This window comes from Notamacropus eugenii, chromosome 5 (genome assembly GCF_028372415.1).
Source record: "Notamacropus eugenii isolate mMacEug1 chromosome 5, mMacEug1.pri_v2, whole genome shotgun sequence".
Classification (NCBI taxonomy): domain Eukaryota; kingdom Metazoa; phylum Chordata; class Mammalia; order Diprotodontia; family Macropodidae; genus Notamacropus; species Notamacropus eugenii.
The window spans coordinates 433,300,442-433,317,425 of NC_092876.1; the positions used below are offsets into that span (position 1 = coordinate 433,300,442).

At 35.7% G+C, this 16,984-nt stretch overlaps 1 protein-coding gene across 4 annotated transcripts in view; it reads right to left on the reverse strand.

Annotated features, from left to right (window-relative positions):
* Positions 1 to 16,984, reverse strand: part of USP9X (ubiquitin specific peptidase 9 X-linked) — a 177,610-nt gene that overhangs the window by 98,067 nt on the left and 62,559 nt on the right. For all 4 annotated transcript variants that reach the window (XM_072615149.1, XM_072615148.1, XM_072615147.1 and 1 more), the window contains exon 14: positions 11,171 to 11,258. In XM_072615149.1, the coding sequence (XP_072471250.1) occupies positions 11,171 to 11,258 (88 nt within the window). The remainder of the gene's footprint in view (positions 1 to 11,170; positions 11,259 to 16,984) is intronic.

Genomic DNA, 16,984 nt, shown 5'->3' on the forward strand with positions numbered 1-16,984 from the left:
CTATTTGTTAAAAAGAAAATCTTTTTTGTTCATTTTTTTAATAGGACAGAGTGGGGACAGGAGAGAAAAATATTAATTTCTGCTAATTTTCTTAAAAATAGAAGGGCAGTGCTAAAGATGTGAAATACTGCATGAACTTTCAAAGCAGATCATTATATGAGTAGTTTTAACTTAACCTTTTTACTCTGTTAAAAGAGATCTCTCATGAAGTGAAAATAATTTGTAAATGTATATAATCTAAAAAGAAAACATTGATAAGACTCAAAGTGTAGAAATGAAAAAAATTAAAACAAAACAACTGGGAAAGGCAGACAAGCACGAAAAACTATATGCAGCATTAATGCACAATTATCCATTCAGCTGTTCAGTCTTTGTTACATCAAAGGAGGCAGTGGTAGTTTGGGGCTGGAGTGGGAATTACTCTCCACATTAATACAAACATTTTAGCCTTGGAGATGGTTACTCTCTATGTAGTTGGATTTCTAATTAAAATGAATCAACATTTTTTTCTTGTGGAATTCAGGTAGCTGCACTAGAGTGCATGGAGCACTGGACACAGGGTGAGGCATAAGATGTGGGGCAGTCGCTTAAGTTCTATGACCCTCCTCCATTACCTCATCTGTAAAATGGAACACAACACTACTTTTGTTCTAGCCCCTTCTCTGGGTTGTAAGGACCACATGAAATAATGTATGTTAGGATATTTTAATGAAAAGCTTATACAAACAGAAGCAGCTACTAATATGAATCAGACATGTTTTCTACTTTTAGCCACTTACTGATGACTACAAAACCAAATTATCAATAGAAAATAGTCTCTTCTTTCTGTCAATAATCCAGTTTTGAAGATTATAAATTTTCCCGGTAAATGCTGGCATTTCTATGAGCAACTGGTATTGTATTAGGCCCTGGGTGAACTACAAAATTAGGTAAGACAGTTCTCTTTCCTCAAAAAACTTATAGCAAAACAGATTACCAGATTACATTAAAAATAATTTTTTTAAGGAGAAACAATAATAAAATTAGCTTATTAACAGGAGGCAAGAAGGCCAAGCTAAGGAGGTTCCTTCCTTTTATCCATTAATTGAATTGAATTGAATCCATTAATTAAATTGAATTAAATTAACTATTAAGTGGGTACTAGGAGAATATTTGAAGTTTCCTCCAAGATCAGATCAAACTTTTCATCTCCTGAAGAATTTCCCATGCCTACAATTTATTTCTGAGTCTGAAGCTAAAGTGTTCTCTGTATACTCTCTTCTAGGGGCTTAAATCAAAAATTCAAGAACAATGCTTAGAAATCCAGACTTCTATCTTTTGTTGCTCAAGGATGTTTGTTAATTGTTTTTCACTTCAAAAAAAAAAAAAAAAAATAGAACCTTGACTAAATTTTGTAATCAATTTGCAGTGTTTTTCATTTTCACTCTTTGGTGTTTCTACTTATTTCATCTTATTTTATTCCTTCAAATAAGTATCTGGAAGTGCCAATCTAGGGGTTCAGTTACACACAATGTACCACAAACAATAACAATTAGAGTTAATATTTACAAAGCACTTACTATGTGTCATGTACTATATACTAAGTGCTTTACAATTAATGTCTTACCTCTCACAACCAAACTGGATTATCAGCCCCATTTTACAGATGAGGAAACTGTGGCAAACAAATCTTAAGTGAGTCGCCCAGGATCACACAATTGCTAAGCATCTGAGACCAGATTTGCAATCAGATCTTTCTGATCTAAGGCCCACTGCACCACCTACCTGTCCCAGGAACCAAGAAGGTTCAGGTCCTTTCTTTCCTCAGCTTCTAAGAAGCACTTTTAGTGCTCCAAAAGAGGGTCCTCATAAATTCATTACCAGGGGTTGACCCAATGTGCTGGAGACCATAATTTTTCACTTGATACCATAAGGATACACTCAGGAACTGTCTACATATCATCTTGCCAAGATCACTGTTATCACTTTCTATTATGCAATCTTTTCTGATGACATATTTTGTACTTTTTTTCAAAGTTAATTTGTAGCCTGCTCACACCCATGGTGCATGTAAGCTCTCTACTGACTTCGATGAGATATTTATTTTTAATTATTCAGAGATGGTTGTGTTAAATATCTTGCAGCCACATAGCATCACCGTATAATGCTGGTATTAAAGAAGTGGGCTTTTAAGTTTTGGGTCATTAAAAAAGCTTTTCAATTTCCTAAAAGCAATCCAGCTTGCTTTCTATCTCCTGTCTACTCTGGACTGAACCTACTGTCCATGGGTGCTGTTTGTCATAGATATTGTATGTAGTTTGTCCTTCATTCTCAGAGAGGACCATGACATCAGGAAGATGATGACATGACTTGCAATTGGAGTTGGTGAGGGAGGGCTGTGCAAAGTTACCAGCCTAGAGGTTCCCAAACTTTTTTGGCTGACTGACCCCTTAAAAAAAAAAAATTAACTCAGCATCCCCCTGATAATATTTCTTTAATGTTGTTTTTTAAATTGCATCACTTCAAGAAAATATGAATTTTTTTAAAAGGACACATCTTAAATTTAATAACTTATTGTAAATTTGTGCTTTTTTCCTGCATTGAAATTTTGATGATGTAATACTGCATCATGTAGTATCATATTGTAAAAAAGTCATTAACACACATATTCTTGCTGATGCATGCTGGACTTTCTGACAAGTGCACGACAGCCTTGCCTGCCAACACTTGCTTGCTAAGATCTGTCAGTAGACTAGACTACGGAATGCTTATAACTTGCATTTTGTGTGTTTATTTGGAAAATAATGTAATTTCTATGACTTTAACTCTGTTATACAACAGATGGAACATATACAGAAGTTTTCCAAAAATTTCTTTTCTTCTCTTCTTTCCTTATGCTTCTACTACCCCCTTATTTTCATTCAATGCCCCCCAAATATACGAGAAGTTACACTCTTCCAGTAATCCCCCCGGGGGCGGTATCCCCACTTTGGGAAACCATGCTCCAGTCTCACTTTCTCCTCCAGAGCCATTTGGGTCCACTGGTCAGATATAGATCAGGATGACTGGAGAGGCCCAAGGTGCAGTGGGAGATTTTGGCCTTTTTAAAGTTAAGGTCTTTCTGAGCTCTCACTTTGCGTGAAGCAATACCAATTCAATGAAGAGGTCTTTTTAAGAAGTGAGGACAGATACTTTAATAATGAAAAAAAAAAATCAAACTGGGAGGAGTGGCTAAAACAGAACAATTACTATTTATATTCACTCTGAGCCAGAAGAGCCCAAAAAGTAACCATTAACTGGGCAGGGTGCTTGGGCAGGGACCTATTATTGTCCAATCAATGAGAGCCAGAATGAATTGGGTATAAACTATGGTCTTTAAGAAAAAACTCTAGCCAGTAAACCCAAAGATAACTAGGTAGGTTTCAACCATCAAAATTTCCCTTACTTTAGTCAGAACACCTTCAGGTAAGGGCATGATACCTCATGTGGGATTGGAGCAGGGGGTGGGGATGAGAGGTGAGGAGAGACAGACATTCTGATGAACAAACTCTAGAGTTATTCCTCTAACTGCCTGTCAGGAAAATAGATATTTTCTAAGTGGATAGCAAGGTTAAAAAATGCTGAATAGTTATGTATCCATTCCAGGAGTCTCTGCAAATATCTGGGGCTTTTATAACATGACTATAACATCACCTAGATACATTCAATGATGTCTCCATCTAAAAAATCCCTCTTAAACTTGGATTCTGTGTAAGATATCCTTCATCTTACTGGTAAGTATACTTATTTTTGGTAAAAATGTATACTTACCTATTTTATGACTTGCATGATATCAGCAGATTGAAAAAAGTTCTTTGCTGTTATATCTTTCAAGGAATCTTAAAAGATTTTGGTGTACAAGCGGGATATATCTTTGCTTAAAGAAGACTTTGAGGCAATGTTTTGTTCCACTAGATCAAATGCACAAGGGAATAGAAAACTGGACTTGGGAGTTAGGAAGATGGTCAAAGCCTGCCTTAGATATTTACTGGCTGTGCCACTTTGGGCAAGGTTTTCTAGGACTGTTTCTTCAACTGTGAAACGAAAGGACTGACCTTAATAAACTAAAATTCTTAAATCTTTGGTCCTATGCCACTACAGAATATCAATTATGAAAGCTTGCCTATTTCCTCCCAATAACCACACTAAGGGTATCAATTTGTGTACAGATGAGTCTCATATAAACTTTGTATAGATGGTAAAATAGGCATATAGGTCATATGTAGTTGCTGGTTTTACCATAAAGTTTACTATAAAGTTGCAGATCCTCAGCCCAGTTGCCACAGTATAAGGAAATGGACCAAACATGTTAGACTATCTCAGCACATATGAATTAGGTCTGCCCAAATGAGGAATGGAGCACTTCTGGAATTAAAAGCCTCAAGGTTCAAAATGGCAAATGCATACATTAAAACAGCAACAAAAACAAACAAAACCCTAGGAGTGGTTTTTTTAGTCATTTCCCAATGACTAAAAATCTTGTCCTGGGATATGACAAGATAAAAAAGCAAACAAAAAAACCTGTCTTTTAAAAGCCCTTTTGAAAGTCTTTAACACAATTTGATTAAAAGAAAACTGGCTATTAGGTAACACAATGACCTAAGTACACAATTTTGAACACCTCTTTTAATCCAGTTTTCAAAAAATGTAATTTCAGTGGGAAATAGTAAAGGAGGCCAGTCACAACAATTCAGTCATCGACTGGAATGTCAGTTTCTAAACTATATGGTACGCATAGAAGAATTAAATCCTTTTTATCCTGATCTAGGTCCCTAACAAGATAAACTACATTATCTTTCTCTGGGATGCCTAGTGAAAAATACATATATACATACATGTTACACACATTTTTTTCCTTCTACTGATGTGAATATCGAAATTTGGAACCAAACTAAATGCCATCTAAATCCTACTTTCCTAATTTTAAGAGACTTCAACCATAGGAAATATGGGCAAATTTCTCCTCAGACTGCCTGAATCAAAGCAGTAAATATTTGGTTAAGATTTTATCATCAAAAAAGGTGCCATACCCTTCAATCCAGCAATACTACTTCTGGGGCTGTATCCCAAAGAGATCATACAAATGGGAAAAGGATCCACATGTACAAAAATTTATAACAGCTTTTTTTGTGGTGGCCAAGAATTGGAAGTTGAATAGAAGCCCATATTTCAATAGGGGAATGGCTGAACAAGCTGTGGTATATAGGAATATAATGGAATACTAATGTGTTATAAGAAATGATGAGCAGGTATACTTCAGAAAAACCTAGAAAGACTTATATAAACTGATGTTGAGTGAGGGGAGCAGAACCAAGAGGAACACTGTACACAGTTACAGCCACACTGTGCAATGATTAACTCTGACAGACTTGGCTCTTCTCAGCAATGCAAGGTTCTAGGACAAGTCCAAAAGGCTCATAACGGAAAATGCTATCCACATCCAGAGAAAGAACTATAGACTTTGAAGGCAGATTGAAGCATACTATTTTCTCTCTCTCTCTCTCTTTTTTTTGGTTTCTTCTTTCTCATGGTTTTTCCCTTTGGTTCTAATTCTTCTTTTAAAACATGACTACCTTTGACCCAGCAATATTGCTTCTAGGACTGTATCCCCAAGAGATCGTAAAAATGGGAAAGGGTCCCACATATACAAAAATATTTATAGCAGCTCTCTTTGTGGTGGCCAAAAACTGGAAATCAGGGGGACGCCCATCAATTGGGGAATGGCTGAATAAATTATGGTATATGAATGTAATGGAATACTATTGTGCTACAAGAAATGATGAACAGGAGGACTTCAGAGAGGCCTGGAGAGATTTATATGATCTGATGCTGAGTGAAAGGAGCAGAACCAGGAGAACTTTGTACATAACAACAGCCACAGGGTGTGAGGATTTTTTCTGACAAGACTTAGAACTTCATTGCAATACAAGGACTTAAAAAATTCCCAATGGTCTTTTAAGGCAAAATGCCTTCCACATCCAGAGAAAAAACTATGGAATTCAATCGCAGATTGTAGGAGATCATTTTCTTTTGTATTACGTTTTGGTTTGTTATATGATTTCTCCCATTCATTTTAATTCTTCTATACAACATGACTATGGTGAAAATGTATTTAATAGGAATGTATGTGTAGAACCTATATAAAATTGTATGCCATCTCAGGGAGGGAAGGAGGAAGGTGGGGGGGGAGGGAAGAAAAAATCTAGGTTGTATGGTAGTGATTGTGGAACATTGAAAATAAGTTTAAAAAAACCAAATAAACAAGAAAAACCATGAATAATGCGTAAATATGTTTAATATAATTGTACACGTATAGCCTATATCAGATTGCCCACTGTCTTGGGGAGGGGGGAAAGAACGGAGTTTGAGAAAATTTAAAACTCAAAAATTTGTGGAACTGAACGTTGTAGACTAAAAATAAACAAATTAAAAAAAAAAAGATTTTATCATCAAAGTCTCACATTAGACTTCATCACTTTCCACCTAAAACTACTTCCCCTCTAAACTTTTCCCTGTGTTGGTTAACTACCATATACAACTACCTACATATTTGAGTCTCCTCTCACCTCCCACAGCAAGTTGTCAATTCTCATCAATTTTATCTTGATCTTTCTCACATTTATCCCCTTCTTTCCACTCCCAAGGATACTACCACATGTAAGTCTCTCATTAATTTTTCATCCAGTCAATAATCCACTGAACTGCCAACATAAGTTTCCTATGGAATCTGATCATATTATTGCTCTGTTCAAAAACCTCTGGTGGATCCCTTGTGCCCCTACAACACATTAAAAATTCTAGTCTAACATGTGAGACTCTCCTTAATCTGTATGCATGCCTCCAGGATCTCCTCCATATCTACAATGTACTCCCTTGATACCTCACTTGCTGAACCCCTTACTTTACTTCAAGGCCTATCCCAGGTACCATTTCCTTCCTCTATCCCCCTAATTTCTTCTACTTGCTATGGCTTAAAATGTTCTCAGATTTTCATACAGCTCTCTGAACTATCTTCTCCTTGCCTTATCACTTTTTATTTTATATTTTTATTTTTGTGTGCATGTTACTTCCCTCTAGAAGGTCCTCAAGAGTAGGAATTTTAAAAAATCTTTATCTTTATATCACCAGAACCTAAGTATAGTGTAAGTAATCATGATTAATTAAAGTTCAATGAATTGAAATGAAGGCACTGGAAAAAATGGTGTATATGTGTATAAAAACCCAGGGCTCAGAATAACAATGACTGACATTTTCATGTAATTTTGTACATTTTTATATAGATTATTTCATTTGATGTGGTCATTCAGTTGTTTTCAGTGGTGTTCAACTCTGTGACCCCATTTTTTTTTTTAAAACAAAGATATTGGAGTGGTTTGCCATTTCTTTCTCTAGTTCATTTTACAGATGAGGAAACTGAAGCAAACAGGGTTAAGTGACTTACTCGTAACTCGAAAGAGTCTGAGGTCACACCTGAACTCAGAAAGCTGACTCTTCCTGACTCCACTTTGACATCTAGCTGGTCATTTCATTTGAAAGATAACTATGAAGTAGTAAAAGGAGTATTAGTCTTTTTTTTTCTTTTGCAGATGAATAAAGCTGGAAAAGACTGAGTGATTAGCGTAAAAGTCTCAAAGCTATTGAAAACAAAGAACTTGCACCCAGGTCCAATGGTTCTGAAACATAAAAAGATATGAAAAGACAGTCCCTGACCTCAAGGAGCTCACAATCTACTGAGGGAAACAATAAACAAACATGTAGAAATAAACTAAATAAGGAGAAAATAATCAACAGAGGTGGAAAAATGGAATTAAGAGGGACAGGGGAAGGTTTCCTGTAGAAGGTGGAATTTTAGTTAGGACTTAAAGTCAGGCAAGTCAGCAGGCAGAGAAGAGGAAGGAGAACATACCAAGAACTGGGGTGGGTATGAGGACAGGGGCTAGAGGGTTCAAAGACAGTTAAAGAAAATATGTGGAGCCAAGAGTTGGACTATCTTGTTCATGGAAAGGTCAGGGTCACTGATCAATGAATACATGGAATAAGTAAGATATAATCGGACTGGAAAGTTAGGAGGGGGTCATGTTATGAAGGGATTTGAAAGACAAGAATAGGATTTTGTATTTGATCCTGGAGTAATATCAAGAAAGGGCTAGACTTAATAAACTGATCAAGAAAAGATTCATTTGGTAGATAAAAATTGAGCTCAGTTTTAACGGAAGCTAAGGAATGTAACTGGCAGAGCTGAATGGAGAACATTCCAGGAACGAGAGACAATGTATATCAATTTATCGATGCCAGAAATGAGATGCCACGGACCAGAAAAATACGTAGGTCAATTTCACTAAGTTGAGAATATGAAGTGGAAGATTATGCAGTAAGTTTAGAGAAGTAGGTAGTTAAGAGTGAGACTGTGAAGGGCTTTAAATATGAAACAGAAATCAGTATTTTACATTAGAGGCAATGATTATCCAGTGGAGTTTTTGAAGAAAGTGACATGGTCAGATATTGCATGTGGCCTATCAGCTTGGCAGCTATGTGAATGACGGAATGAAAGCAGAGACCAATTTAGAATTAGTGCAATATTCCAGAAAAGAGTTACTGAGGGTCTGAACTCCTTTCAGATAGTCTTTCCTGATTTTTTGACATTGCTGTCTTCCTCAACTAGGTGGACATTCCTTGCTTGGTCTCTTTTGCTAGTTCATCACATATCATGCTCCTATCTGTGGGGATTCCCCAAAGTTCTATCCTGGGTTCTCTTATTTTTCTCTTTCCATAATCTCCCTTGGTAAACTCATCAGCTTCTAGGGGTCTAATTGTTATCTCTATGCAGATAATTTTTAGAGCTTTATGTCCAGCCCTAGTTTCTCTCGTGAGGTTTGAAATCCCCCCAGTACTTAATGCCTACTATGCATTTCAAATTAGATGTCCCACAGAAACCCAAAACTCAACATATCTAAAACAGATGATTATCTTTCTCCCCTCTGCCTCCCAACTCACCCCTTTTATGAAGTTCTCTATTACTTTCAAGGGCACCATTGTCCTTTGAGACTTCCAGGTTACAAACCCAGTGTCATCCCCAGCTCCTTACTTTCACATAACAAATCAGTTGTCAAATTTTGTAACTTATTTGTCCAAAGCATCTCTAAAAAAATATTCTCTTTTCTGCACTCATATGGGAACCATCTAGTTCAGGCCCTACTCATATCTCATCTGCAATAACCTTTTAACTGGACTCCTTCCCTTAAGTCTCTTCCCAATTCAATCCATGCCCCATGTAGTTGTTGAAGTTATTTACCTCAATCCAACCCCTCAACAAATGCCAGTGGTTCCCTAAGATAAAACAGTTATTTGGTATTTAAAAAGCTATTCAAAACTTTGCCTGTTCCTATCTTTCCAGTTTTCTTTCACATGATAACTCAACTATACTGGCTTCTTTGATGTTCCTCACACATAATTTTTGATTTGCCATCTCCATTCTTTGTATTAGCTGTCCCTCACTCTTGGAATGCTTTCATATCCTTACCTCTTTTTCTGAGAATCAATGGCTTTCTCCAAGACTTGAGTTAAGTGCTGCTATCTACAGGGCACTCATCTCAGGTTTTCCAGTAGTTAATGCCTTTCCCTTTAAAGCTGCTCCCTAACTATCTTGTATTTATCTTGCATGTACCTATTTATATACATGTGTTCTCCATAAGAACAAGTTTCTTGAAATTGGGAACTATTTTTGCTTTTTGTATTCCCAGACATCAACAGTGCCTGACATATAAGAAATGCTTAATAAATGCTTTTTGACACTCTGATTAAATGAGGACAGCAGCAGAAGAGGCATTTTCAAAAATTTCCTGCATTTCATTCAGCAGTAGTTAACTCATTTCATGATCCTCTAAAAACTATTTCTTTTAAACTAGCTTATGTTATGTTTTTATTCTGTTATGCCATACTTATTACATTATTTGATATTCCCTTTGGAAATATGTAGAGCATAGTCTTAAATAAATAATCTTAAATAAACAAATATGGAAGTTAAAATATGTGATGCCATACGAATACAAAAGCACTGCTTTTCACTTAAGTAGGGCAAAAGGAGGGGGAAAAAATGAATCTTTAATTGGTAAGATATTAAGATACTACTATATCATTTTAATATAAAAAGATGCATCATAGCAACTTAGCTATACATTAAAGAGTACAACATACAAACGTTCTATACTACTACAGTATAGCAATAAAATGACCTCATTACAAAAGTTCTGATTTGCAAATAATTGAAATGTTTTTCATTCTATTGTAGAAAAAAGCTAACATTTCATTTAGAAAATTTCTGAAGTCCACAAAACAGGAGTAAAAAACAGCTGTAAAAATGGTATGACCAACCAACTGCCTCATTATATGGATAAGCTCAAGAGACTTGCCTGTGTGTGCAGAGCTGTTCAGTGACAAAGACGAGTCTAGAACCCACATCTTCAGACACAACAGTCTGGGACTGGTTTTTGTTTTTAAACACTAAACTGTTCAATTTTAGTGTTCAATTCATTTGTGTTTTTATCCATTTATATTTAAAAGGGTAAATTTTAAAAGTAAATCAACTTTTCTTAAGCAACTTATCAACATCTTAAATTCAATCTTTTAAATTCACTCAATTTGCAATGAATTAGATTAAAAAAACTAAAATACTTAGTAAAGTCAATGAACAGAATCAGAAAATAAAGTTTGAGAAGGAAACTTCCCACAAAGAAATTAATAGGAACAGAAGCATTAAAGAAACTGAACCTCTAGAAGACTGTTTACTCTTGAAATTTTTATCTATTAACTGTAACTACACAAGTTACTACTTCTGCAACTGATATGTACAGGAATGTTCAGCTTGAAACATCACCATCAATTATCCATGAAGATTCTCATATTAATCCCACTTTTATCATGTATTTGAAAACAAAAAAAATGAACAGTTACAAAGGTTCAACATTATTCTCTGAAAAATTTGAACATTTAACCATACAAGGTACAAAGATTTCGGGGGAGGGGAGTGCAATTAGTTTTATGTGAGAAAAGGACAAATGCTAATCTAATCAATACCCATTATCATGCTATTAATCAATTTAATTCCTTATTTCTTATCCTTTAAAGAAAGTAAAACTAATAATTTAAAACCAACCTTAGGAAATTAAGTCGTTCTTGAACTTCCTGCACATGACTATATCTACTTCCTGGTCTTACAGTTTGGGGATCATATTCTCCATGCTCTGCAAATTAAGAAAATAATGAATTACACACATATATTCAAATACAGCAACACTGACTTGAAATTTAAAAAAGTTTCATTCTACCTACTATTAAAAGGTCTATTTGAAGATTATTTAATGCTTAATGCTATTCTAATATTATTTAATGTCTAATGGCACAAAGATGGCATACTGGTGACCTAGACTGCATTCCTATAGCAACCTATCTTATCTCTCTAGGCAGCATCAATACAAGAAAAACAAAAACATGAAGTTTTAATTTGAATGAATCCAAAGTTCAAAAATTCAGTCCAGCTTCATAAGTTATGTCAGAGCGATAAGAAGATGCAATGCAAAGAAATACTCCTCCTCCAAATTCTCTGCTCTGTACGTTTTTAATGACATACAAGCTCTGGGTTCTCTTCCTATATGTTTGAACTCTTCTGAGTATCCTTTGCTGGACATTCACATCATGGCCATTATATGTTGGCATCCCCCAAATAAATGTCCTAGTTTTTATTTCTTTTTTTATCGATACTCTTTCATTTCGTAACTTTATCCACTCCCATGGGTTGAATTATCATTTTAATGCAGATGACCAGCAGACACAGGTTATGTCCTAGCTTCTCCTGAGCTCCAGACCTGTAATAACAAGTGCTACTGGACATTTCTAACTATATGAAATTGGCAACCAAAAAAACCCAAAACAACTCAAAACATTTAAAAGAGAAGTCATTATTTTTACACACACAAGAACACCTACCCCTCTATAGACCTGGAACACTCTTCTTCCTTGTTTCTGCTTCTTAGCTTCCTTCAAGTTCCACCTTCTAAAGAAAGTCTTTTGTCATCCCCCTTAAGGTTCCCTCAAATTGATAATCTCTAATTTATTCTGCAAATATCTTCTTTACGCATCATCATTTGCATGGAGTCTCCACCATTAACTGCTTAAAAGTCGAAATGGTCTTTTGCCTTTGTATCCCCAATGCTTAGCACAGTGCTTGGCAGACAGATGGTGCTTAAAAAATGTTAAGTCTGACTTTCTCACTGACTGTCTGTTCACATCTGCGACTCTTTCCTTCTGGAATGAGCCCTAATCACAATTCTGCTATCTTCTACTGCCTCCCTTTTTCCCTTTAACCTCTTGCCACATGGTTTCCAACTGAACCAACCACAGAAACTTCTCTATCAAAGATACAGCTTCCATATATGATGGCTTTACTCTCCTTGACTTTGCTAAATGTTCCACACACCCTTTCTCTTGGACATTTTCTCTCTACGCTTCTTTTCTAACAATATTACTCTCCTTTGGCACTCTTACCTTCCTGGCCTTTCCTACTCAGTGTCCTTTGCTGGTTTGTCATTCGTATCTCCAAACTGCAGGCTTGTTGTGAATTGCCCTCTCTTAATTCCTTACAATCTCTCCCTCCATGACCTCATCAACTCTGATGGAAGCAATTGTCATTTTTTAGCAAATGACTGCTAAATTTATATATCTAGTCCTAATTTCTCTGCTAAATTTTTGTCCTACATAGCTACATGTCTACTGGACATGTCCACCTTATACACCACCACAAACTCAACAAGTCCAAAATGGAATTCATCATCTTTTCCCTAAATGTATCATTCCTTTAAATACCTTATAGTCTCTCTTTCTCTGTTGGTCATCCAAGTACAAAACTTCAGAATCTTTTACTCTTTTATTTTCTTTATTACCACCACCATATCCAATCATATATAAAGGTGACTTTCAAAATAATTCTCATATCTACTCCATTATGTCCCCTCAGTAACAGATAAATAACAGACACTTAAGAAATATTGGACTGGTTGAATGATTCATATTTCAGACATTTATCCTCTCTTACGGTGATTATTTCAATAGTTTCCATATTGGTCTCTCTGCCTCCAGTATCTCTTCCACTCTACAATCTATCTTCTAGAGTTGTCAAAATAATATGCCTAAAACACAAATCCGGTGATACTCTTTCTCCTGCTAAAAAAGCCTTCATATCTTCCTAGTGACTCTCCAGTCAGACCTGGTTCCAAACTACCTTTCTAGATTTCCCATTTGTCAACTTTGCTCCAATTAAACTGTACCACTACCTGTCTGTTCCTCTCTCGGTTCATCTAGTTCCAATGATTGGCAAGCACAATCTTTTCATGTCATCTTTTTCTACCCTTTTCTTTCTCCAAGGCTCAGCTGAGGTGCCATTTCTTCCATAATAGGTACTGTTGACAGACCTCAGTATAAAACGTTCTTTCCCATTTCTAATTTTCTTGGAACATGTTGTCTTGTCCTCTGCTTTGACCCTATCATTCTCTATCCTTAGATTATAATCATGTGAGTACATGCGAGCACATTTCATGAGTACAAATACATTTCCAATCCCAAGAGATATGCTCCTTGAGAGTAAGTTTCTACCTACCTCTCCCTACAGTTTAATTTAAAAGTCTTGCACATCACAGGAACTCATCAAATGTCTTTTTTTTCCTCAAAAAAATTAAATTCAGAGGAAGTATATTTTAAAGTCAATGACTAGCAAAGAGCTAGTGAACTCCTAAGACAGAACTCTACATACCTTGCCAGACCCATGCCAGTGTGTGGGTTGTTTTTGCTTAATGGTTGTTCTTTCTTACAAAGGAGGATACAAAACTCCCCCAAGGAAGAAGAGGAAAAGAGGGTCAGAAATGACTAATTTAAAAAGAAAAAATATAAATAAAAATGTGGACTTTTTACAATTCAATGAATTAATTGGAAGAGTAAACTTCGAGGTCTGCAGATGATGGAAACATAAATGAGGAAAGGTGTGATAAAACAATATTATCAAAATTTGAAAGAGCAAAGATTAAGAACGTTCATTTAGGAAAAATCTTGAAGTACCTGAATTCTTACGTGTAAACAAATCATTAGTAACTATTTTAAAAAAATTAATACAGCTTCATAAAAATAATCAGATTTAACAAAAATGCCACCTCAAAGAACTAGTTTATAGCCCCTTACTGTCATTATTATTTCTGTGGTTGTATGATGCAAAAAAACCCTCTTTTCCCTCATCATATCATCATAATTCTTTGCATCGGTCTTTAGCTCCACTCACTCCATCTAACATGCCTTGGCAAAATCAGAACTATGTACTACGAATAAAGCTTTTGAAAGTCTATATACTTTCTTTATAATCCCATTAAGGATCATCCTCATAATTGTATTATATTATTAACCACAACGATTTTGAGATTTCTGATTGCTCAATGGTACTCTGCAAGAATCTATTCATTCACTTGATCTGGGCCTCAGATGTCAACATGGAATGTAGGATGGAAAAAAGTTAGGTTCAAATACTGGCTCCAATGATTTTGCTGGACAAGTCACTTAGTCTTATAACCTCAAATCTTTTTTTTCCTTGGAGGATGACATAGAGAAAAATGTCCTGAAAACTTTTAGTGCTACATATGTGCTTGTATGTGTACAGGGATTACTTTCTGAGTATTATGCTTACTGTTCTTTTGTGCAGAAAGAAATCAGACATAAAGAATACAGGATGCTCCAAAAGTTTTGGTGCAATTTTAATGTATTAAAGTTTAAAAGGACACTAAGACTTTGGGGACACACCATGTAACCATAAAAGAAGCTCTATAGTTTAGAATAATATCTTATTTATTCACAATACAAATAAATGGCACCATCACTTTCTCAGAACACAAGTATTCTTGACATTCATTAGATCAAAAAATATAGAGCTGAATAAGACCCTCACAAACCATTTAGGTGAATCTCATTTAACACATGAGAAAACTGATTCAAAGAGATTAAGAGGTTTTTCCAATGCGACATAGTTAAGTGGCAGAGGCAAGATATGAACCCAGGTCCTCTGACTCCAGAGTCAGGCACCACAGTGCCTCCCAATGTATTTTAAAAAGTCTTAGGCACTAACGATTCTTACTTTAAACACAGAAAAGTCCATAAATTCTCACTCAGAATCTATTAACTCTTATTTAACACAGAAATCTAAAATGCATTTGATTTCCAGCTATATACTACACAAAAGTAGCTGAAAGTCAGAAAGGAGAGGAAAGATAGACTTAGAGAAATATCATCTGACAGCTAAGGAAGGAAGAGGAAAATTATAAAAGACAGACAAAAGACTTATAAAAAAAAGTACAGCTATTTTGAGAGGCAGTGTAATACAGCAGAAATTTCCCTTATGATAGTCAGATCTCATGTAGAGGACTTAAAGAATGACACTGATAAGCTGGAGTGCACAGGCAGGGGAAGGGCCCTGAGATCAGTAAAGTGAGAATGAGCTGAAAAAAACTTGTCATTTTTAGCTTTATGACAACTTGGGAGGCAGGGAGAAAAGAAGGAGGTAGCATGAAAGCTATTTGAAAGACTATCAGCTATTATAGGGATTCAACTCATTCCATTTGGCCCCAGAGGGTAGAATCAGGAATGATGGGCTAAAGAAGCAAAGAAGCCAATTTAGGCCAAGAAAAACTTCCTAACAATTATAGCTGTCCAAAAGTGGAGGTCTTCAAGCAGAGGCTAGGCAACACTCTTCAAGTTTTATATAATGGTGATTCTTTTTGTGTACGGATTGGACTAAATGGCTATAGAGAAATCTTTCAATTCTCAAATTTTCTGATTCTACCAAAGAACACTTTATTTGAGGGGACAGCCTGGGATCAGATACTAGTTACATTTAATTTCTACCTGTGTGACCTTAGGCAATGGGTCTTAGTACCTTCATTCATAACAGACAGTCACTGAGGTCCCTTTCAGCTCTAAATCCTATGATTTTATTATAAGGGAAAACTTCTCTACTCAACGGAGTCTATGAGAGTGTCACTGCATCACAACAAAACACAAAGAAGTCTATGCTGTAGAAACATTGTAGTTGTTACCCCTGCAAGTTTCATGTCTCCTATTAGATTCTAAGATTCTTTATGCATAGACTGATGTTTATCTTTTAAAATATCCCATTCCATTATTTGTCTTACACATAATAGATATTTAATAAATGCATATTAAGGAAACTGAATGAGTATTCAAAGAATCAATAAACAGTTAGATTATGCTCAGTATAATCTGTCTGAAAGGCCATGTGGCACAATGGCTAGAAAAAGGGCAGTTACTCAGAAAGACTTGGGTTGAAGCTCTGCCTTTGATATATACTAGCTATATAATTATGGACAACTGAGGTGGGTAATGGCAACTGTTTTTTGTCTCTAATGCTTAGTATATCGTAAGCATCTAATAAAAAGCTGCTTGAACTGAACTGCTGGTAGAGATGGGCTCCTGCTTACTCCTTTTCTGTGCCTCCATTTCCCTCTTACTCCCCAACATCCAATATTTTATATGCATTTAGAGTTCTTTTAGATAGTAAAATCAGTAATATTTATTAAGCACTGACTGCACAGCTCTACAACAAATCACTCTAGGCTAGGGGGACTTACAAAGCAATTAGACAAAGGAAACACTATAGTATGTAGAATCATGGAAAATTTCCCAAAGTTGAATAATGAGCCAGGTTTTATTAGGGGGAAAAAAATTAGACTGACTGCCACATTTAAGTCTTTTTTTTTTTTTTGGATGTTTCAATTCATGACATGAGGATGATACCCAGTTACTAAAGGCTCCGACAGTGGAGTAGAAGATGTGTTAAGTCCTAGCAAGTTAGAAAGGATTTTGTAAAGTCCTGGATATAAGACTCTTTGAGGAATAGCCCAGGTCAAAGAGATTTTATGAA